General features: G+C 37.4%; 1 protein-coding gene across 4 annotated transcripts in view; it reads right to left on the minus strand.

Moving 5' to 3' along the window:
- The window catches only part of PARG (poly(ADP-ribose) glycohydrolase), a 222,384-nt gene that overhangs the window by 38,172 nt on the left and 159,734 nt on the right, over nucleotides 1-24,478 (minus strand). For 2 of the 4 annotated variants that reach the window (XM_053922150.2, XM_053922149.1), the window contains exons 14-15: nucleotides 14,114-14,249; nucleotides 8,695-8,803 (exon numbers count right to left, since the gene is read on the minus strand). In XM_053922150.2, the coding sequence (XP_053778125.1) occupies nucleotides 8,695-8,803; nucleotides 14,114-14,249 (245 nt within the window). The remainder of the gene's footprint in view (nucleotides 1-8,694; nucleotides 8,804-14,113; nucleotides 14,250-24,478) is intronic. The other 2 variants (XM_071221242.1, XM_053922151.1) reach the window with 1 other exon arrangement.

The following is a 24,478-nucleotide window of genomic DNA, read 5'->3' on the forward strand; positions in this document are numbered from 1 at the left end:
TCTATGCACGAATGTGCATGAGCATATGCACACTTAAGTACAAACTCAATCTCCAACATAATTTCAGCAGACTCAGGTAGATATAATTAAACTATGCCTTTCACTATACTGTAAATACATTATGTTGTTTGCTGGATTAATATTCAATAATTTAATAAATATGGATTGTTGACTTCCAGCCAAGATGGAGGCGTAAGTAGATACACTTTGCTTCCTTGTACAACCAAAAGAAGGACAACAAATTTAAAAACAAAAAACAACCAGAATTGCCAGAAAATTGAACTGTATGGAAGTCTGACAACCAAGGAGTTAAAGAAGAAACATTCATCCAGACTGGTAGGAGGGGTGGAGATGAGCAGATGGGCAAAGAGGAATCGCAGCACAGCGGCGGCTGGCTGGAGGATGGAGCAAGGCGATGGCTGGCAGAACGGGTGATCCTACATGTGTGTGCAGATAAGCTGGGAGGAAAAACTGGGGAGCGAGACAGACCACGCAACCAGGGTTCCAGTGTGGGGAAATAAAGCCTCAAAACCTCTGATTGGAAAATTCTGTGGGGGTTGAAGTGGCAGGAGAAACTCCCAGCTTCATAGGAGAGTTCACTGGAGAGACCCACACAGTCCTAGAACATACACAAGCTCACCCACCTGGGAATCAGCACCAGAAGGGCCAAATTTACTGGAGTGTACAGGGGAAGTGACTGAAAGCCTGCCAAGAGCTGAGCAAGCAGGATTGTTACCTCTTGGACCCTCCCCCCACATACAGCACTACAAAGCAGAGACAGTGGTTGCCCTACCCTGGTCAATGTGTAGGTCAAAGGCTCTTCCCATTACTACATAACAGGCACTCTGAGACAAAAAATATGGCCCAAATGAAAAAACAGATCAAAACTCCCAAAAAATAACTAAGCGACAAAGAGACAGCCAACCTATCACATGCAGAGTTCAGTACACTGGTAATCAGGATGCTCACAGAAATGGTTGATTATGGTTGCAAAATAGAGGAAAAAGTGAAGGCTATGCAAAGTTAAGTAAAGGAAAATGTACAGGGAATTAACAGTGAAGGGAAGGTAACTGGGACTCAAATCAATGATTTGGACCAGAAGGAAGAAATAAACATTCAACCAGAACAGAATGAAGAAATAAGAATTCAAAAAAATGACAAGAGGCTTATGAACCTCCAGGACAACTTTAAACATTCCAACATTCAAATCATAGGGGTGCCAGAAGGAGAAGAGGAAGACCAAGAAATTGAAAACTTATTTGAAAAACACAATGAAGGAGAACATCCCTAATCTGGCAGAGGAAATAGACTTTCAGGAAGTCTAGGAAGCTCAAAGAATCCCAAAAAAGTTGGACCCGGCTAAGAGAGAAGATGGCAGCGAGATAGATGGGAGCAGAGTTAACTTCCCCCTGCATCTGGGTGAAACACTTACCCACTCTACTGAGAAACAAAGCAAACAGCCAAAGGCAGCCCAGCGTTTATGAAGATAGGAGACCAAAAAGTACAGAGGACACTGAGAAAACAGAAGGTAAGGGGATTGCTTCAAGACAAAAAGGTCCCTGGGATCAAAGCGGGGACCAGAGCAGCTGCAGCCCCGGGCCCGCCCGTGTGGGCCCTGCAGCAGGATTCCTGGGAGAGAGCCAGGTTAACGGCCCCCTCCGCTGCCAAACAAGGCCTGAGCAACACTGTGAGAGTCTCAGATTTCTACCCGGAAAAGATTTCATTTAGAATGGGAAGGTCAGATAAAGTGCTTCCCAGATAAGGCCAAGTTAAAGGAGTTCATCATCACCAAGTCCTTATTATATGAAATGTTAAAGGGACTTATCTAACAAAAAGAAGAAGATCAAAACTATGAACAGAAAAATGACAACAAACTCACAACTATTAACAACCAAACCAAAAAAACAAAAACAAAAGCGAACTAAGCAAAGAAGCAGAACAGGAACAGATTCACAGAAATAGAGATCACATCGAAGGTTATCAGTGGGGTGGGGGAGGGGTTAGAATTGGGGAGAAGGTACAGGGAATAAGAAGCATAAATATTAGGTACAAAATAGACAGGGGGAGGTTAGGAATAGTATGTGAAATAGAGAAGCCAAAGAACTTATATGCATGACCCATGGACATGAACTAAGGTGGGGGATACAGGGCAGAGGGGGATAAAGGGGAGAATAAAATGAGACAACTTTAATATCATAATAATATATATATTAAAAAATGATTTAATAAATTTGGTTCCTAAAGAGTTGGTTATTTATATGAAGCCGATCTACCAGAATTGTTTAACATATAACAATACATAGTTGGTACTGATACTGATTTTCTGAGGTTTTAGAATATTGTGATTTCTTAAAAACAAAGATAACATAAAAAGACCCTTAAGAATCTTGGGAACATAATCAATAATATTCTGTTAAGTTTGCAAAGTAATACATGATTACTAATACTAGTGGGTTGACCAGACAATAAGGTATTAAAGTATAATATAACTAACATATTATATACTAACTAAACTTTTTGTTTTATTTTTATTGTTATTCAATTACAGTTGTATGCCTTTTCTCCCCATCCCTCCACCCCACCCCAGATGAACCCACCTCCCTCCCCCACCTCCACCCTCCCCCTTGGTTTTGTCCATGTGTCCTTTATAGTAGTTTCTGTAATCCCCTCTTCCCACTGTCCCCCCCCACCCCCAGCTATTGTTAGATTGTTCTTAACTTCAATGTCTCTGGTTATATTTTGTTTCCTTTTTTCTTCTATTGATTATGTTTCAGTATACTAACTAAACTTAAATTAAAAATAAATTAATAATTTTTTTAAAAAGAATCTTTTGGAAGAGAATAAAATAACATTAATTAGGAGTCTTAACATTATCTTGAGATTCAGTATGAACAATTTTGTACATTTCTTTTGTTACTTGATTAAATAGCAACTGTACAAAGATATTTATTACTATACTATGTACATGTATCATAGAGAAAAACTTGGGACCACCTAATTGTTCAGAAACAGTAAAGTCACAGTATATCAATGCAACCAATTTTATGGCCATTAAATATTATTATGAAGATTAGTAGAAAGTATGAAAATATTTATAATATGTAATTAAATTTATTCGATAAAATACAAAATTATAGGTAATTTTTTAACACATTTGTATGAAACTAAATATTCCCTACAGAAGTGAAAACAACAATTTGGGTGACTTTTTTGTCTTTAAAATAATTAGAATTTTAGAAAATTGATTTTGCCCTTTTTAAATACTCATCTGAGGATGTTCACTGATTTTAGACAAAGGAAGGGGAAGAGAGACAGTGAGAGATACAGAAACATCAATCAGATGCCTTTCGTACGTACCACAACCAGGAATCAAACCTGTAACCTAGGTATGTGCCCTGACTTGGAATCACACCTGCAACCCTTGGTATATGGGACAACACTCCAACCAGGATTTACCCTGCCAGGGCAATTGATTTTGCTTTTATAAAAATGCAATATAAAATGAAAAAATTATGCAGACCTTAGTTTCCTTCCTCACGTGTGAAATCAAAGATGGATTATGTTATGTCTTTGGTTATTCTGATTCTATACATTGAAAGACTTAAGGAAAGCTCACTAAAATGATACATTTTGAACTAATATTCCTGAAAAGTAAAGTGACACATACTTTAAGAAAAGATTATAAATGATCAGATGTTGAACTTCCTAAAACAGCAGCAGGTACTGATTGGTTTTGTTAATTAAGATCTGGTTTAATAACAAGCCCCTTCCAAATTTGGTGATGGGTAATAAAAAAAATTAATAAATAAATCGATTTTAAAAAGGTAAATGGTAGTGACTTCCTGCTGGGGTGGTCTCTTTACTTTGTTAAATTTCTGACCCAGAAACCGCCACAAAATATATTCATTACTTAATCTTACCTGAATGAGTCTAACCATGGCTAAAAACAACTTTTCACAGATGATTTCTGTCTTGCCTGGCTAAGGTATTTGCCACTTTTGCAAGCTGGAGTCATAAATCTTTCCAATCACAAAGATAATTCTCCTCTAGAAAGTCACCCTGCTGATCTCTCAGGATTAAATGCTGCTTCACAGTATCAGTTAGATAAAAGGAGACTGACTCTTCTTTTAAAAAACAACTCTACTTGCAAGTCACAATGTCTCTCCAATAGGACAGGTGGAGCCTAGATGGTGCAGACTGTTTCCATAAGTAATGCGGGATTGCCCTTTCTATTATTATCTGGTGAGCAATGGCTAAAAACAGCAGATAGGCCCCTGGAGTTCAAAGATCCACACTGAATTTTGATGGTGAAAACTGGTCTTAGGCTTTGTTGCTTTATTTAGAAAAATGAAGTTTTTCTATTCATGTCTACTTTCTCTCTGGCATGCAAAAAAAAAAAAAAAAAAAAAAAAAAGTAGAATTGTGGAAGTCATCCCTAAAGTGACTTAATACAGACTTCTGCTTTAGACCTAAGTTGACATTTCATGTTCTCCACAAGTTGTGCTGTCAGTTTCTGGAAAACTCCTCTTTGCTTGTAATAAAATTCACAACTAACTCTATTTTAATAGAACCATAACTAATAAATGGCAAAATCCTTTAATTTAGAAAGCCCAAAGTTATTTGGACTAGTTTTCTAATTAAATTATCAATTTACTCCAATTAACAAAACCATTTACTCCTTTGTTCTTTTTCAATGAATGAATTAGAAAACTAATTATTGGCCCTGGCTGGGTACCTCAATTGGTTAGCGCATCATCCCCATATGCTAAGGTTTTGGGTTCAATCCCTGGTCAGGGCACATACAAGGAGCAATCAATGAATGCATAAATAAGTGGTAAAATAAATTGATGTCTCTCTCTCTCTCTCTCTCTCTCTCTCTCACTCATATCAATACATTTTTTAAAAAGTTAAAAAACTAACCCCTTGGTAAAAGAGCAAATGTTTATGAATATAGCAGTGAATAAAAAAAACATACATTTATCAAATGACTTCCCATGTGCCAAGCCCTAAACTAAGCGCTTTCATTGAGTAGCCCATGTGTTGATGGGCTACTACTTTGCGCCTGTGGTATTTCCAATTTAATTTTATTAAATTCCCATTGTGGGGGGTGGGGAAGGAGAATCCTCAAATTTTCTTTAAAAAGTATATCAAACAGAAAAGGATACTGAGAAGAGCATTCAAGGGGCAGCTGGCTCACAGTATAGGATTCAGGAAAGAGAAGAGGTAAATCAGGCATACATGCTTGTAGAAGATCCTGTGTTAACTAAATGCAGGAAACATTCTTAGTGATTTAACATTGAAACAGGTTAAAAGTATGGAAAGACAGATAGAGTAATCTCTATGTGGTAGGGGTTAGATTTTTAAGAAGTAATTTTTTTAAAAAGATTTTAATTATTTACTTTTTGAGAGAGGGGAAGAGAGGGAGAGAAACATCAATATGTGAGAGATACATGGTTGCCTTTTGCACATCCCCAACCCAGGCATGTGCCCTGACTGGGAATCCAACCAGTGACCTTTTGTTTCACAGGCCAGAGCTCAATGCACTGAGCCACACCATCCAGGACTAAAAAGTAATTCAAAGGAAGGGAACCCGGCTTACTTACGGCCTATTTGTGTGGCCTGGGACAAGTTAGTCAACTTCCTGAGGCTCAGTTTGGAGATAGGAATGATGGCTACATCTCTCTGGGTGGTTAGGATTAAATCAGACATGGCATTTTAAGTGCTAAGTACAGTGCCTAGCATACAGTAAGCAATCACTTAACATTAATGATTACTTTTACAACTGTTACTTGAATAATTTTTTTGAAGTTTCTACATGTATTTAGCTGAATCTTTTACGAAATATAAATGACTTAATTGCATATTGACATAAATAATGGGAGGTTGAAAACAAATAGAGAACTGCATTACTATACATTAAAAACCAATCCATCTGCTTCATGTAGTTTTATCTGTTTCATCCTTCAATTGACACTTGGATTTACTGGGCTTTATTTAGCATTTGCAGAATATTTAGGAAATATTCATAAATTTATAACATTTTGAGTAATTGGAGACAGTGCATTTATATCTAAAAAGTTTATCTGAAAAACTGTATCAGTAATATGTAAGAAGTTAATGAATCATTGACTAACTCATTTAACAAATATTTTTGAGAAGTTCCCATAAACAAGGCAGTATGCTGGGTACTGACTGACAAATAATGAAATAAAACTTTTTCTGTTAGGTTATTATAAAACTCATTTTTTTTTGGTATAAAGTATGCCTCATAAGTTCTCTATATTCTATGAATAAATGTGTTTCAATGTTGATAACACAACTAACAACCTATTCACATATACCAAGGCTTCACATTTTTAAAATTTCTGGTGTCTTTGAGGATGGGTAAACTGAAGGTTACTGCTATACAAGTAAATTTAGAGAACATCAATTGGCAAAAGGGAATTAAAAAAGACAAGAGTTATGTATGCCTAGGGTTATCTTTTAAAAAGGTCATATTTGTTGATAATTTCTAAAAGTGAATGATCTAGGGTAAGTATTTGTGAGAATAGAGACTTTATCCATTAAAAAAGAAACATGTAAATCTGGGTTAACATATGATTATACTTAAAAATACTTCCTTTTCATATATTTTTCTCCAAACTACCCATTGCTTACATAAATGACTTCTAGTATCAATGTACCATGTGACAAATTCACATCTACATGTTTAATAAGTCAGTTTATAATTTTTTATTATATTTTGATATACTTTTTAAAACAAACATTATGTGCTTGGACACAAATGCTTTAAGGAAAGTGTTTGGACCAGTGAAACAGGCTTACATTTAAAACGTAGCTAATATAATAAAAGATATCCTTCAGGCATGCCCTGGCTGGTGTGGCTTAGTAGACTGAGCACTGGCCTGTGAACCAGAGTCACTGGTTTGACCCAGTCAGGGCACATGCCTGGGTTGCAGGCTGGGTCCCCAGGTAGGGGGCATGTGAGAGGCAACCACACATTGATGTTCTTCTCCCTCTTTCTCCCTTCCCCTCTGCCTAAAAACAAATAAATAAAATCCTTAAAAAAAAAAAAAAAAAAGATATCCTCCAGGCAAATATCTGAATTTCAGAGTCAGGTAAGAGAGAAATTATAACTGCTGCTATAACAAAGAACAGGCTTTCTGGGTAGATAAATTGCTTTTTAAAAAGATAAATAAACAATATCTATTATTTTAAGTTCAACTTTGGAAAACAGTACATTTATTCTTCACACTTTTTATTAGATTCCTTTGAGAATGTTAAACATTAAAACAAAGTAACAGCCCTGGCTGGTGTGGCTCAGTTGGTTGGGCATCATTCCACAAATTGAAATGCCTCAGGTTCATTTCCTGGTCAGGGCACATGCCTAGGGTAACTATAGGCATATTACCTATACATGTTGCTGGTTCAGTTCCCAGTCAGGGCTCATAGGAAAGGCAGCCAATTGATGTTTCTCCCTCACATCATTGTTTATCTGCCTCTCTTTCTCCCTCCTTTCCCCTCTCTCTAAAATCAATAAGCATGTGTCAGGTGAGGTTTAAAACAACAACCACCTAATAAATTATATATAAAAAAACATGTTCAATAATAAATTAGATTCTCAAGTATATTAGGATATAAGATTATAAATGTAATTATTACACTCATAATATCTACTGAATTGTTAGTGTAGTAAAAGCCTTTTGAGATTATTTGGTTGTTTATTTTACTAACAATATGAAATGCAAGGCAGTTCATCTAGGATAAGCAGAGCACAACAAAGAGAGACTGTCCCTATGGTAAGACCCAGAAAGAAGATGTGAAGATGATATACTGAATACCAGACATGACAATCCAAAGCCACTCCCAATTCCCTTGCAATGATACACCCAGTCTGCTCTCATTATCAAAAGTCTGTGTAGGTACTGGCACATTTGTAACCATGCACAACCACAAACCTCATTATTTTAATAAACAATCTCATAACTAAATCCTACTTGTAGGAGTTAAACAATGGTTTTCAGAGGAACTACAGAAAAAGTGAATTATTTGATAAGACCCTAAATCTAGAAAATAGTATCAGCAATCTACTGTATGATAGCTTATCTATTATGGTTAACAGTGGTGAAAATTTGAACAATAGGAATTGCTCATTTTTATATTTCTGTAATACAATTTTAAAAAAAAATGATCATAATGGACAGCACTAAGCATCATAGAAAATCATAGATTCTACAATAAACATGACAAATTACCAAATCAATAAACAATTCACATGATTCTTCCCTACAATCGAACAATGTTAACTTGATTTTCATGGTTTATCTGTTTAAATCGTGACAGTATACCTTATAGAGAAAAACGTCATTGGGTATATCTATAGAAATTTTCAAGGCTCACTGATTTCTATATAGTTTTACAATGATAATGTCCCAAAGCAGCTAAAATTACTTGATGAGATAAATGCACATGTGGAGCTTAATGTCAAGCAACAGTCTATCTGGCATCAGTGATCAAACAATTACAAAATGGAAAGTACATTTTGTACAAGCTGACAGATCCATTAAATCAGGAGACTTGTGGGCAGACATAGTGACACTGCAAGAATGACCAGAAAGCATTAATTTCAGCATTAATAAAATGACAGTAAATAGATGAGAGCTGCCAGATGAACTAAGAAATAAGGTTACTGGCCTTGTTAAGCTCACGTCTGATTTTCTCAGGCACAAACTGGTCGAGGTAGCGTCTGAAGTGAAGGGCATCAATGGCAACAATTTCAGTGCTGCGCCGCTGCCAGCTGTCCCTGGGGCAGGGGAGAGGAGGGAATGATGAGTAACGGGAAAAGGCATTCACAAAGTAAAACCCTCACATGTTTCTGAGACTTTAGCAGGGTTAAAATATTAAAAACAAACCCATGGATATAGGTCTCAGAAAAACAGGAAGGCAGAAAACACCATCTTATTTTAGATCCAAGGCATACACATTGTCAACTGCTAGGCATTGAAAATGAAAAATTATGGAGAGACAACAAATGACGTACTATAAATGGGTACAACATCATTTACAGCCAGTCTCAGAGGTTAAAGGATTAGGGGGCAAACAAAAGGAACTTAGGTCTTTGTTTTCCTCTAATACTAAAGACATGGCATTTGTATTTTGACGAAAGATCATTCCCTCTTTGTTTTGAAAGATTTGTTCTCAGGTCACTGGGTATGTAACATCACCATATAGTTACCCAAAAAATAATCCCAAGAAGTCAACTGTTAAAAAAAAAAATGTGTAATGACTCAGTACAACATTCTACCTACTGTGCTCAACTGTTGACTGTGAAATTATTTTTAAAAAGACAGACACTAAAGCAAACACAACACAAAGCAGACAAAAAAAACACTGCCTATGGAAACAGAAAAGACTGGGTGAGATGTTGATTTTGAAAATGTGAAATTCCAAATATTTCATCTCTTATAAACTTGCATATATCAATATGCCAAGAAACTTTCCACCCTGAAAAATATCAATAGAAGCCTTCAGGTTATTCTGTAAATAATTAATCATGAATTAAAAATCCACATAGATAACTGCTAAAAACATTAATTTTAATGAAAACAAAGGAAAAGAGACCAGGGGCTGGACTGAGATATTACAAAGAATAAGTTTGTATGGCTACATGAGGAAGAGCTGATTCATTCCGCCACGAAGGCTCTATTTTTTTGAATTGCTTAATCCTCTCACCTTTTTTACCCAGCCCCATAACCCCTCTGCCCTCTGATAACTGTCAATCTTTTCTCTACATATGATTTGGTTTCAATTTTGTCAGTTTATTTGCTCATTAGATTCAACAAATAAGTGAGATCATGTGGTATTTATCTTCCCCTGGGTTATCTCACTTAGCATAATACTATGCAGGTCTATCCATGCTTTGCAAAAAGTAAGACTCCCTTCTTTTTTACAGCCAAGTAGTACTCCATTATGTAAATGTATCACAGCTTTTTTATGTACTCATTTACTGATGGGCACCTGTGCTGCTTCCACATCTTGGCTATTGTAAATAATGCTGCAATAAACATTAGGGTGTACCACCTTCTTCATTCTTTTGAATTAGTGTTCCACCTTCTTCAGATATAATCCCAGAAGTGATGGCTGGGTCATAAGACAGCAGTTCAATTTTTAATTGTTGTGGTAACTCCATACTGTTTTCCACAGTGGCAACACCAATCAGCATGCCCACCAACAGTGCATGAAGATTCTCCACATCTTTGCCAACACTTCTTTTTGGTTTATTGATGATAGCCATTCTGACAAGTGTGAAGTGATATCTCCCTGCGGTTTTAATCTGCATTTCTCTGGTGACTAGTGATGTTCAGCATCTGCCAAAACCACTGATGATGATGGTCGCTTGGCCATCTGAATGTTCTCTTTGGAGAGGTGTCTATTCAGGTCCTTTGTTCATATTTTAATTGGATTGTTTGTTTTTTGGTGTAGAGTTATATGAGTTCTTTATGAACTTAGGGTATTAACCCCTTATCAGATGTATTGATGAATATGTTCTCCCATTCAGTGGGTTGTCTTTTCAATTTGTTGATAGTTTCCTTTGCTGTACAATACTTTTTAGTTTGATGCAGTCCATTTGTTAATTTTTTCTTTTGTTTCCCTTGTCCAAGGAGATGTTTTAGAAAATACTGCTGTGAGCAATGTCTGAGATTTTGCTGCCTATATTTTCATCTAGGATTGTTATGGCTTCAAATATAACATTTAAGTCTTTAATCCATTTTAAGTTTATTCTTGTATATGGTGTAAGAAGATGGTCTAGTTTCATATTTTACACACACCTATCCAATTTTTCCAATACCACTTATTGAATAGACTATCTTGACACAATTGCATATTTTTGCCTCCTTTGTCAAATATTAATTGACCATATAGGTGTAGGTTTATTTCTGGGCTCTCCATTCTGTTCCATTGATCTATGTGTCTGTTTTTATGCCAGTATCATGCTGTTTACTTATGATGGCCTTGTACTATAGTTTGAAATCAGGTATCAGGATTCCTCCAACTTTGTTTTTCTTTCTTAAGATTGCTGAAGCTGTTCGGGGTCTTCTTTGGCTCCACATACATTTTTAGAATATTTGTTCTAGTTCTGTTAAACATGCCATTGGTATCTTGATTAAGAATTGTGTTGAATCTATAGATTGCTTTGAGTAGTATGGGCATTTTAATGTCAATTCCTCATATACATGAGCACAGTTTATGCTTCCACTTATTGTATCTTCTTCAATTTCTTTCTTCAGAGTCTTATAATTTTCCAAGTACAGGTCTTTTACCTCCATTGTTAAATTCATTCCTAGGTATTTTATTCTTTTTGAAGCAATTGTGAACGGGATAGTTATCTTAGTTTCCCTTTCTGATAGTTCATTGTTGGTATATAAAAATGCAGTGGATTTCTGGATACTAATTTTGTATCCTGCTGCTTTGCTGAATTCATTTATTAACTCTAGTTGTTTCTTGGTGAAATCTTTGGGGTTCTCTATGTACAGTATCATGTCATCTGCAAATAAAGATCATTTTACTTCTTCTTTTCCAATTTGGATGCCTTTTATTTCTTCTTCTTGTCTGATTGCTGTGGCTAGGACTTCCAATAGTATGAAAGTCCTAAGTCCTAAGAGTGGTGAAAGCAGACATCCCTGTCTTGTTTCCAATCTTAAGGGCAATGTTTGTACTTTTTGTTCATTGAGCATGATGCTGGTAGTGGGTTGGTCATACACAGTCTTTATTATGTTGAGGTATGTTCCCTCTATTCCCAGTTTGTTGACAGTCTTTATAATCAATGGGTACTGGATTTGATCAAATGTTTTTCTGCATTTAATGATATGATCACGTGGTTTTTAATCTTTCCTTTTTGTCTATGCGGTGTGTCATATTAATTGACTTTTGGACATTGTGCAAAACTTGCATCCTCAGAATAAATCCCACCTGATCATGGTGTATGATCTATTTAAAGTATTCCTGTATTCGGTTTGCCAATATTTTGTTGAGGATTTTAGCATCCCTATGTTCATCAGGGATGTTGGCCTATAATTTTCTTTCCTTGCAGTGCCTGTGTGTGGTTTTGGAGTTAGGATCATTCTGGCCTTACAAAATGAGCTCGAAGTCTTCTCTCTTCTTGAATTTTCTGGAATAGTTTGAGAAGGGTAAGTGTTCATTCTCTGAATATTTGGTAAAATTCACCTTAAGCCATCGGGTCCAGGACTTTTGTTGGTGGGAGCTTTTTTGATTACTGCTGAGTTTCACTAGTTGTAATCTATCTATTGAGATTCTCTGATTCTTTCTGATTTTGTTTTACAAGACTGTTATGTTTCTAGAAATTTATACATTTCATCCAGATTGTCCAATTATTGGTATGTAGGTGTTCATGATATATTTTTAGAATCTTTTGTATTTCTTTGGTGTCAATTGTTACTTCATCTCTTTCCTTTCTGATATTATTTATTTGGTTCTCTCTTTTCCTTGATGAGTCTGGTTAAAGGTTTGGCAATCTTGTCTATCTTTTCAAAGTGCCAGCTCTTGGATTCACTGATCTTTTGTATCATCTTTTTAGACTCTATTTCCTCTCTGACCTTCCTTATTTCCTTTCTTCTTCTCAATTTGAGCTTTGTTTGTTGTTCTTTTCCAAGTTCCTTTAAGTGTAAAGTTAGATTGTTTGAGATTTTTCTCATTTATTGATGTAGGCCTGTAATGCTATGAATTTCCCTCTTAGGACTGTTTTCGCAGTGTCCCATAGATTTTGTGTTGTTGTGTTCTTATTTTGATTTATTTCAAGGTTTCTTTTGGTTTCTTCCTTGATCTCATTGTTGACCCATTCATTGTTTAGTAACATGTTATTTTGCCTTGATGTCTTTGTTCTTCAGTTTTTTTCTTATGATTTATTTCTAATTTCACACCATTATGATCAGAGAAGAGGCTTGATATGATTTCAATCTTCTTAAATTTACTGACACTTTTTTTGTGCCCGAATGTGGGGCCAATCCTAGAAAGGATTTCATGTGCACTTCAAAAGTATGTATATTCTGCTGCTTTGAGGTGAAATGCTCTAAAGTTATCAATTAAATCCATCTAATCTAGTGTGTCATTTAAGGCCTTTTTCCTTGCTGACTTTCTGTCTGGAAGAACTATCCATTTATATCAATGAGGTGTTAAATCATCTACTATGACTGTATTACTGTCAGTCTCTCCCTATATGTCCATGAAGATTTGCTTGACATACTTAGGTGTTCCTATGTTGGGTGCATAAATGTTTATAAGTGTTGTATCTGCTTGTTGGAGTGCACCTCTTATCATTATGTAGTGTCCTTCTTTGTCTCTTATTATAGTCTATTTTTTCAGATATTATATATTGCTACCTGAACTTTTTTTTACCTTTCCATTTGCATAAATATCTCTTTCCATTTCCTTACTTTTAGTCTGTGTGTGTCTTTTGTTCTGAGGTGGGTCTCTTGTAGACAGTGTATATATGGGTCTTGTTTCCTTACCTACTGAGCCACCCTGTGTGTTTTGATGAAATCATTTGAACCCACAATGGCTTTTTCATTAGAAGCCTTCACTTTCCATTCTCATAAAAATTCACTTGTGTTAGACCAATTTAGTGGAAGAGCAAGAATATGTAAAAATATATTTCAATAAAAAAACAGAAGACAGCAGCAAAGCTCATTGTAATTTCTCCTGTCAGTTGAAACATGACATTAGGGAAACTGTTTGAACAGAGATTTCTCCGACCTACTTAATCTCCCAGAAGAGTTAAGGATAACTAATTATGGCATTTAAGGGCTTTAAGCTATAACCATAATATAATCTAAATAAGTTTGGCCTTGGAGGTTAACCTCCATTGACTGCTTATAATTGGCAGCTAGGATGCAAGAACTACAGACTCTGGCATTTATTTCTCTTTTCTTCCCTTTGGTATATGGAAATGATAATACTGTTATAACTACTAATGAACCTGTAATAAATTTTAAAAGAAAGTTAAATTTCTAAAATAAAAATAGATGGGAGACAGAAAGTATAAGGCCACATTCCCTGGCTTTTGGCTATGCACTAGTAAAATCAGAAGTGAACTCACCTTTCACTCCCATCTTCATGGCTTCGGGCCCAATGATACGTTTCAGCATAGCCTGTGTATTCACTGTACTGTTCAGTACCTGAAACGAATAATCTGCCAATATTATTTTTCAGAAATATTTTCTTCAAAGCTACTCCTAAAAAAAAAAAAAAAACAACAATGAAAAACCATTAGTGTTACTACTTGTAAGTATTTCCTATAAGGAAAAAAAATGATGCCTTCGAAAGCCACTACAATGTTTATCATACAGTGACTTAATGTCTCAATCAACATAGAAAACAAAATACGCTTTAAATTCATTTCCTTCTTTTATGAGGAGTACATAAAGACTGTGTTTTACAGAAGTCCACTGTTTTCAATGTCAGTAATCTGATAATATTAAGTTTGTATTGTTGAGAAAAGAAATTTTACATAAAGATATTCCCTGCTTCAAGTGTCATTAAAATTAAACCTAAGATTTCCCTATTAACAGGCAAGACACTTCAAAAAACCTTTATAAAACCAGAATATTATGACACAAGAAGGGAAGGGAAAAAAGTATAATTAATACTAACCTGAAGAGAACATGCACCAACCATACCACATGACATAGATTTTTAATTCATTATACCTGAACATATGAGGAGAAAGGGTGTCAAACTGTTCCACTATTTAACTAAGTAAACTCATTCCAACTGTGGCCAGCTCAGTAATCACTTGACTTTTTAAAAATTAAGTAAAAATGAAGAGCTGGAAACTCTGAGCAAAATAATACATTTGCATATAAAAAAGAAGAAAAAAGGAAGAAACTAGACAACTCATAACTAAAATTATTTATTTATTTTAATACAATTGCCCTAATTTTGCAAGGACACTGACTCTTTTGGGCGGCTGAACTACTATTTGTTAACAAATGATTACTCCTGTAATAAAGGTCCAATACTGATATATTTATAACAAAGACAATATTCAGGAAAAAAATGAATATGCAGTATCTGAGAAAATACAAATATATAAAATAGAGAAATATTTAATAAAAAATTTAAAAAACACAAAATCAAATCATGACATGCTAATTATGAACTGTCATCTCTTTATCCAAAACTAAACTAATTTCATCTTGGGAATTGGGGTAACTTCTTACATGCTTACTTAAACAACTCTGAATCATTTTTAAAAACTCTTGCTGAAGGACACATTTATTGATTTTAGAGACATAGGAAGGTAGAGAGGGAGGAAGAAAGAGAGAGGGAGAGAGACAGAGAGATAGAGAGAAACATTGATGTGAGAGAGAAACATCTACTGGTTGCCTCCTGTACGTGCCCTGACCAGGGATCAAACCTGCAATCTAGGTATGTACCCTGACCAGGAACTGTACCTGCAAACTTTTGGTGTATAGGATAATACTCCAACTAACTGGACCACCTGGCCAGGGCACAACTCTGAATCTTTCACACACAAAGAATAATAAATGTAGTGATCAAGATTACAAATGGCCTCTACATATAGAAAACAGAGGACCATATTAAATGTCACCATGAAGATGAAATCAGCAAAAGTCAGATAATGACAAACTCTATGAATATACAGTATGGAGTGTTTATAAAAAAAAGAATAAGGGAGAACCAAGATGGCGGCGTAGGTAGACACACTGCACCTCCTCGCACAACCAGAACTGACAGAAAATCAAACGGCTAGGAAGTCCGACACCAAGGAAATAAAAAATAAACATTCATCCAGACTGGTAGGAGGGGCGGAGACTGGAAGCCGGGGCACAGAGGACTCGCGTTGCCCTGGAGGGACTGAGACTGGCGGAGTGTGGGACGAAAGGGGCAAGCAGTCTGACCACTAGCAGACCCTGTGGCCCCACGTTCACGCACAGATAAACGGGACAAACAGCGGGGAGTGAAGCAGACCACATAACCCAGGGCTCCAGCTTGGGGAAATAAAGCCTCAGACCTCTGATTGAAAACGCCCGTGGGGGTTGGGGCAGCAGCAGGAGAGACTCCCAGCCTCACAGGCGAGGTCGCTGGAGAGACCCACAGGGGCCTAGGGCGTGCACAAGCCCACCCACTCGAGAGCAAGCACCAGAGGGGACCAGTTTGATTGTGGGTAGTGGAGTAAAAGATTGAGGTCCGGTGGAGAGTGGAGAGGGGGCGCCATTGCTCCCTCTCGGCCCCTCCCCCACGTACAGCTTCACAGCACAGCAACCAGCATTAACCCCGCGGCAGGGAAAACCTAAGGCTCCACCCCTTAAAGTAACAGACGCTCCAAGACCAAGGGGAAAAAAAAAAAAAATGGCCCAAATGACAGAACACCTCAAAGCCCCAGAAAAAACACAACTAAGCGAGGAAGAGATAGCCAACCTATCGGATGCACAGTTCAAAACACTGGTTATCAAGACGCTCACAGAATTGGTTGAATTTGTTCAAAAACCAGATGAAAAAATGAAGCCTATGCTAAGAGAAACAAAGGAAAATGTACAGGGAACCAATAGCGATGCGAAGGAAACTGGGACTCAAATCAACAGTGTGGACCAGAAGGAAGAAAGAAACATCCAACCAGAAAAGAATGAAGAAACAAGAATTCAGAAAAATGAGGAGAGGCTTAGGAACCTCAAGGACATCTTGAAACATTCCAACATCCGAATTATAGGGGTGCCAGAAGGAGAAGAGGAAGAACAAAAGATTGAAAACTTATTTGAACAAATAATGAAGGAGAACTTCCCTAATCTGGCAAAGGAAATAGACTTCCAAGAAGTCCAGGAAGGTCAGAGAATCCCAAAGAAGCTGGACCCAAGGAGGAACACACCAAGGCACATCATAATTACATTACCTAAGATTAAACAGGAGAGAATCTTAGAAGCAGCAAGAGAAAAGGAGACGGTTACCTACAAAGGACTTCCCATAAGACTGTCAGCTGATTTCTCCAAAGGGACCTTACAGGCAAGAAGGGGCTGGAAAGAAATATTCCAAGTCATGAAAGGCAAGGACCTACATCCAAGATGACTGTATCCAGCAAAGCTATCATTTAGAATGGAAGGGAAGAGAAAGTGCTTCTCAGATAAGGTCAAGTTAAAGAAGTTCATCATCACCAAGCCCTTATTATAGGAAATGTTAAAGGGAGTTACCTAAGAAAAAGAAGATCAAAAATAGGAACAGTAAAAATGACAGCAAACTCAGTTATTAACCACCACACCTAAAACAAAAACAAGAGCAAACTAGGCAAACAACTAGAACAGGAACAGAACCATAGAGATGGAGATCACATGGAGGGTTGTCAATAGGGGAGTAGGAAGGGGAGCGGGGGGGAAAGGTACAGAGAATAAGTAGCATAGAGGATAGGTGGAAAATAGACAGGGGGAGGGTAAGAATAGTGTAGGAAATGTAGAAGCCAAAGAACTCATAAGTATGACCCATGACATGAACTATAGGGGGGAATGTGGGAGGGAAGGGGTGGGCAGGATGGAGTGGAGTGAGGGGGGCGGGAAATGGGGCAACTGTAATAGCATAATCAATAAATATATTTTTAAAAAAGAATAAGGAAAGAAAAAGAGGGGAAAACCTATAAATTAAAAGAAACAAACATGAAAACACTAATCAGAAAGTGGGCATAGTTATATTAATATTGGATAAAACTAACTTCAACTAAGAGTATTATAAAAGATAAAGTGGAACATCTCCTAATGATAAAAGGGTTAATTCATCAGAAAGACATAAGAAGTATGCTTTATTTTGGTTTAACATTTAAAAAAATCAATGAATGTAATTCATCATATTAACAGATTAAAAAATCACACATAAGCATGTCAGAAGTTGCAGAAAAGATAAAATTGAACACCCATCCATTATTAAAACTCAGCAAAACTGAGAGTAAAGAAAAACTTCCTCAATCTGATTAAGGATCATTAAATAAAACCTTACAGCTAACTTCATATTCAAAGGTGAAAATATTCCATGTAAGGACTTCTGATCAAAATAGAGGTGTAGGTAGACACTTTACACCTCCTCGCACAACCAAGAAAGAATTACAACTAGATGTTAAAACAAATGGCATCCAAAACTGTCAGAAAATCGAACTGAATGGAAGCCCGACAGCCAATGATTTAAAGCAGCCACATTCATCCAGATGGATAGGAGGGACAGAGTTGTGGAGATGGGCAGAGGCGTGGAGACACAGAGTGGCAAGGGGAGGAGGCAGCAGTGGAATGGACGATCGATTCCACATTCACCTATGTTTGATAAAAATCGGGAGAGAAACCTTGAGAGCAAATGATCCCAACACCAGGTGAGACCCCACAGCCCAGGTTTCCAGCACAAGGAAGATAAATCCCCATAACTTCTGGTTATAAAAACCAGTGGGGTTTGGGACAGTAGAAGAAACTGCCAGATTTTCAGGAGACCCAGCTTAAAAGGCCTCCATGGACTTAGAACATATGCAGAGCTACTCACTCTAGGATCCACCTTCACCAAAAGATGGAAGGGTGCCAGTCGCATACAGGGAGTGGGTGAAGTGACTGGAAAATGGGCAAGGACCAAGCAAACCTGCAGAAGCCAGTCAGTGGCCCTGTCCCGTCTCTGAGCTTTCCCCCCACACTGAGCCACAAAGCAGTGAAGTGGGTTAGCTCCACCCTACACAATTTACAGGTGCCTTTTCTAATAGTCCATGCTACCAACACAGGGAGTCAAAGCAGCTCTACCTAATACACAGAAACAAACACAGGGAGGCTGCCAAATTGAGGAGATGAAGAAATATGAAACAACAGAAAAAAATGAAACAGAAAAAAACACCCAGAAAAAGAACTAAACAAAATGGAGATAACCAACCTATCAGATGCAGCATTCAAAACACTGGTGATCAAGACACTCAAGGAACTCACTGAGTACATCAATAACATAAAGGAAGAAATGAAGGTTACACTAAATGAAATAAAGAAAAATCTACAGGGAACCAAAGTGAAGGGCAGAAGACTGGGATTCAAGTAAACAATTTGGAACATAAGGACAAAATAAGCATTCAACCAGAAAAGCAAGACGAAAAAAGAATTTTGAAAAAATGAAGGAAGTATAAGGACCCTCAGGGACATCTCCAAACGTACCAATATGTGAATCATAAGGATGCCAGAAGGAGAAGAGGAAGAGCAAGAAATTGAAAACTTATTTCAAAAAATAATGAAAGAAAACTTCCCTAATTTGGCAAAGGAAATAGACATACAAGTCCAGGAAGCACAGACAATCCCGAACAAGTTGGACCCAAGGAGGACCACACTAAGCACATCATTATTAAAATGCCAAAGGTTAAAGATAAAGAGAGAATCTTAAAAGAAGCAAAAGAAAATCAGACAGTTACCCACAAAGGAGTTCTCATAGATCACCAGCTGATTTCTCAAAAGGAACTTTGCAGGCTAGAAGGGACTGTCAAGAAGTATTCAAAGTGATGAAAAGCAAGGGCCTACAACCTATATTACTCTATCCAACAAAGCTATCATTTAGAATGAAATGGCAGATAAAGTGCTTCCCAAACAAGGTCAAGTTAAAAAAGTTCACCATAACCAAGCAATTATTACATGTAATGTTAATGGGGCTTATTTAACAAAAAGAAGACCAAAACTGTGAACACTAAAATGGCAACAAATTCACACAACTATCAACAATTGAATCTAAAAATCAAACTAAGCCAACAAGCAGAACAGGAACAGAATCATAGATATGGAGATCATCTGGAGACTTATCATCTGGAAGGGGGGGTGGGGGCAAAGGTGCAGGATTAAGAAGCATAACTGGTGGGTACAGAATAGACAGGATGATGATAAGAATAGTATAGGAAATTAGGAGAAGCCAAAGAATTTATACGCACAACCCATGGACATGAAATAAAGGGGAGATTGCTGGAGGGAAGGGGCATCCCAAGCAGAAGAGGGCAAAGGGGGGAAAACTGGGAAAACTGTAATAAGATAATCAATAAAATATATTTAAAAAAAACATTCCACAGTAAGATGTCTTAAAAAACAAAATTCAACTAAGTAAAGTTTAAGGACCTTTATTGGCTTTATTCAGAGATTCATGATTCGGGCAGGACTCAGTCTAGGAGATAAAAAAGAGCTCTAAAGATCTGTAAATAATAAAAGACCTTTATAGGAGGAACAAGAGAGTATGACAAGGAAGTTACGAAAGGAAACAGCAGGTTGTTGCAAGCAAGGTCACCTTCTGTATGGAAAGGCAGGGGTCCATCAGGCAGATCATCTCATTAGTGCTGACACAGTAATTCCAGATTGACTGGTTTAAGCTTCTACTCCTGGGGGAGGCAAAAACTGTAAGTCTTGGCTTTGTGATGTGAGCTTAGCATGGTGACTCTATTTTGGGCTTTTTGTCTCTTTTTTGACAGATCGAGGCAAGGATTACAACTCTCACCACTTCCATTCAACAGTATAGCGAAGGTGCTAGCCACCGCAATAAGGCAAGAAAATAGATAAAAGTCAAAAAGAGTAAAAACGAACACTGTTGCTATTTGCAGATGTCATGACTGTTTATGTACCAAATCCTAACATATCACTAAGAAAAGAAAAGAGTATAGGTGGGGGAAAGAGAGAGGGAGGGACAAAAAGAAAACAGCTCAAGTAAATTTAGTAAGATCAAAGGTATACCTATATACCAGCAGCAAACTGAGAAAATAAAACATTTTAAAAATCTATTAACCCTTCAGATGTTGTAGTCAAAAAAAATTATAGCATAGGTCGCATGTATCCGACAGATAAATTCATTACTAGTATGTGCTAAAATGTGAAAAAGAATTGAAAAACACTATAAATTTGCATTTATTGTATTTATCTCCTTGGGCAAGGGAAACAAAAGAAAAAATTAACAAATGGACTGCATCAAACTAAAAAGTATTGTACAGCAAAGGAAACTATCAACAAATTGAAAAGACAACCCACTGAATGGGAGAACATATTCATCAATACATCTGATAAGGGGTTAATACCCTAAGTTCATAAAGAACTCATATAACTCTACACCAAAAAACAAACAATCCAATTAAAATATGAACAAAGGACCTGAATAGACACCTCTCCAAAGAGAACATTCAGATGGCCAAGCGACCATCATCATCAGTGGTTTTGGCAGATGCTGAACATCACTAGTCACCAGAGAAATGCAAATTAAAACCGCAGGGAGATATCACTTCACACTTGTCAGAATGGCTATCATCAATAAACCAAAAAGAAGTGTTGGCAAAGATGTGGAGAATCTTCATGCACTGTTGGTGGGCATGCTGATTGGTGTTGCCACTGTGGAAAACAGTATGGAGTTACCACAACAATTATAAATGGAACTGCTGTCTTATGACCCAGCCATCACTTCTGGGATTGTATCTGAAGAAGGTGGAACACTAATTCAAAAGAATGTGTGCACCCTTATGTTTATTGCAGCATTATTTACAATAGCCAAGATGTGGAAGCAGCACAAGTGTCAATCAGTAGATGAGTAGATAAAAAAAAGCTGTGGTACATTCACATAATGGAGTACTACTTGGCTGTAAAAAAGAAGGAAATTTTACCCTTTGCAAAACCATGGATGGACCTGGATATTAGAAGTGAAATAAGCCAGTTAGAAAAAGTCAATTACCATATTATCTCACTCATATATGGAACATAATTTATAAAATGAAATATCAAGCAAAACAGAGACAGATCCATAGACAGAGAGCAGGCTGATAGCTGGTGCGGGGCCAGAAGTGATTGAGAAATAAAAGAAAAAAAATCTTGACAAAGAAGACAGTTTGGTGATACCAAGGGGGAAAGGAATGGTGGAGGGAAGTAAAGAGGATATGGGGGTATACAAGGTGATGGATAGAGACTTGACTTGGGGTAGTGAACACACAATATAGTGTACAGATGATATATATTAGAATTGTGCACCTGAAATCTATATAAATTTGTTAACCAGTGTCACAGCAATAAATTCTTTTAAAAAGTCCATTAATAATAGCATCAAAAACCATAAAAACTTAGTAAATGTAACAAAAGGTATAGAAGAGACATCATTGAGAAAACACAAAAAAGATCTAAATAAATGGACAGATGAGTAGCCATGCTCAGGGATTTTATGACGTCAATTTTCCTCTGTTCTGTTGATATTCCAAAAAGATTTTTTTAAAATAGTAACTGCAAAAGTGATTCTAAAATTCATATGGAGGGCTCTGGTTGGGTAGTTCAGTTGATTAGAGCATTGTCCTAATTGCTAGGGTTGCAAGTTGGATCCCCACTCAGGTCACACAGAAGAATTAACACTCATTAGTGAATGTGTAAGTAAGTGGAACAGAAAATCTATGTTTCTCTCTCTTTTTCTCACCCTCTTTCTACCCTCTTCTTGTCTTTCTGTAGAAATCAATAAATACAAATTTAAAATTTATATTGAGAGGCAAATAACCTGGAACAGCCAAGAGATTTTTGAAAAAAAGAACTAAATTAGAGGATTTTACATTTATAGTGGATCCTTGAACAATGTAGGGGTTAGGGAACCAAATTCTGAACAGTCAAAAATCTGAGTATAACTTTTGACTCCCCGAAACTTATGTTGTCTCCTGTATATAACCAAATCCACAGATGCTCAAGTTCCCTGTATAAAATGGTGTCAATCAATGCATACAGTCATACCTCCACATGCTCCAACTCCCCAAATATAGACAGAAAACAGTACAGGTATTACTTGAAAAAAAAAAAAAAAACCTGTGTGTAAGTGGAGCCGTGCAATTCAAATCCATGTTGCTCAAGGGTCAACTGTACTTGGTGGTCATCTAAGGAAAGACCAATAGATCAATGGAATGATATGGAATTAATACGTAGATCCATACTTGTACATTCAATTGCCTTTTCACCAAAAAGTGCTAAAACAATTTACTGGGAAAAGAATAGCCCTTTCAACAAATGTTGCTGGAACAAGTAGGAAGCTATATTAAAAAAAAAAATAAAGATAATTCAACTGCAGGAGATGGCAGCGAGATAGGTGGGAGTGGAGTCCACTTCCCCCTGCACACGGGTGAAACACCTAGCTGATCTACTGAGAAACAAAGTGAACAGCCAACAGTACCCCGGCATTTATGAAGATAGGAGACCAAAATGTATAGAGGACACTGAGAAAACAGATGGTGAGGGGATTGCTTCAGGACAATAAGGTCCCTGGGACCAGTGTGCGGGAACCAGGGTGACTGTAGCCCCAGGCCCTGCACCTGTCAGGCCCACCGCAAGACTCCTGGGAGAGAGCCGAGTTAACGGCTCCCTCCCCTGCCAAACAAGGCTTGAGCAGAACAGAGATAGACCTGGTTGCTTGAAGTCGCAGGGAGGGGAATAAGGATGAAGTGGTAAACCCATGGAGACCATGTGCACTGGCTGGGGAGAGTTGAGAGTTGGGCTGTGTAGGGCCCTGACCTGGCAGTCCCCGGTCTAGCTGGAGCGGTGGGCTATGTGAGAGGACAGGCCCCTTCTTGCATGAAGCGTCAGGATTCAACAGGAAGAATTTCTCAAAAAGACAAAGTGGAAAAAAAAAAGACACTTGGGGGCAGTTTGGAAAATTCTCCTGCAGCAGCAGCTACACCCTCCTCTCTACCCAGCCATCTGGCACTCCCAAGGAGGTTTGGGGGGAACTGAGACCACATTCGAGGCACTGAGGAGTACACACATCGGAGGGCATCCGGGCCGACATCCGAGGCACCAGAGAGAGTGAGCACCTCAGAGGGAGCTGAGACCACATCCAAGGCACCAGAGAGAGTACGCACCACAGAAGGCCCAACCCGCACACACACAGCTCCAAGGAAGGGGAGTGCCTGAACTTGCTGGACCAGGAGCTGCTGCAGAGCTAGCTGGGCTGGAGGCTGGCCTAGTGCTGGTAGGTAACAAGGAAGAGCTAAACTAAGCCCCCTGAGCCTGATAAAGCCAAAATGATCAGCAAAACTGGCTTGGCCAGTTTGAAGGGAGCAGGAGGCTTTGTTCTTGTTTTTTTTTCAAGTAATTCTTTTTTTTTTTTCTCTTTTCACACCTTCTTCTCCTTCCTTCCTTCTTATTCTATTCCTTCTTTCTTTCCCTTTATCTCTCTTCTTCCTTCCTTTTTATTTTTTTTTTAAATTACCACAAGTGAGACAATAAAACCTGGAACTGTGAAAAGACCAGAGTTGGACCAAAAGAGGGGGCATCCCAATGGCTGAGGCAGTGAAACAAATTTCACTTTGCTACTCCAGAGAACTTGCAAGTTATTGTATATTTGTATTATTATTTGTTTCATTATTCTTACATCTCTCATTTGATTAGTATTTCTATATCTCTTTCTGTTTAGTCTTCTTCTCTTGACTGGTTAATTTGCATTGTTTGACTGGCGTCCCCTTGTTCTCTCA

The sequence above is a fragment of the Desmodus rotundus genome, chromosome 4 (assembly GCF_022682495.2).
Source record: "Desmodus rotundus isolate HL8 chromosome 4, HLdesRot8A.1, whole genome shotgun sequence".
NCBI classification, from domain to species: Eukaryota; Metazoa; Chordata; class Mammalia; order Chiroptera; family Phyllostomidae; genus Desmodus; species Desmodus rotundus.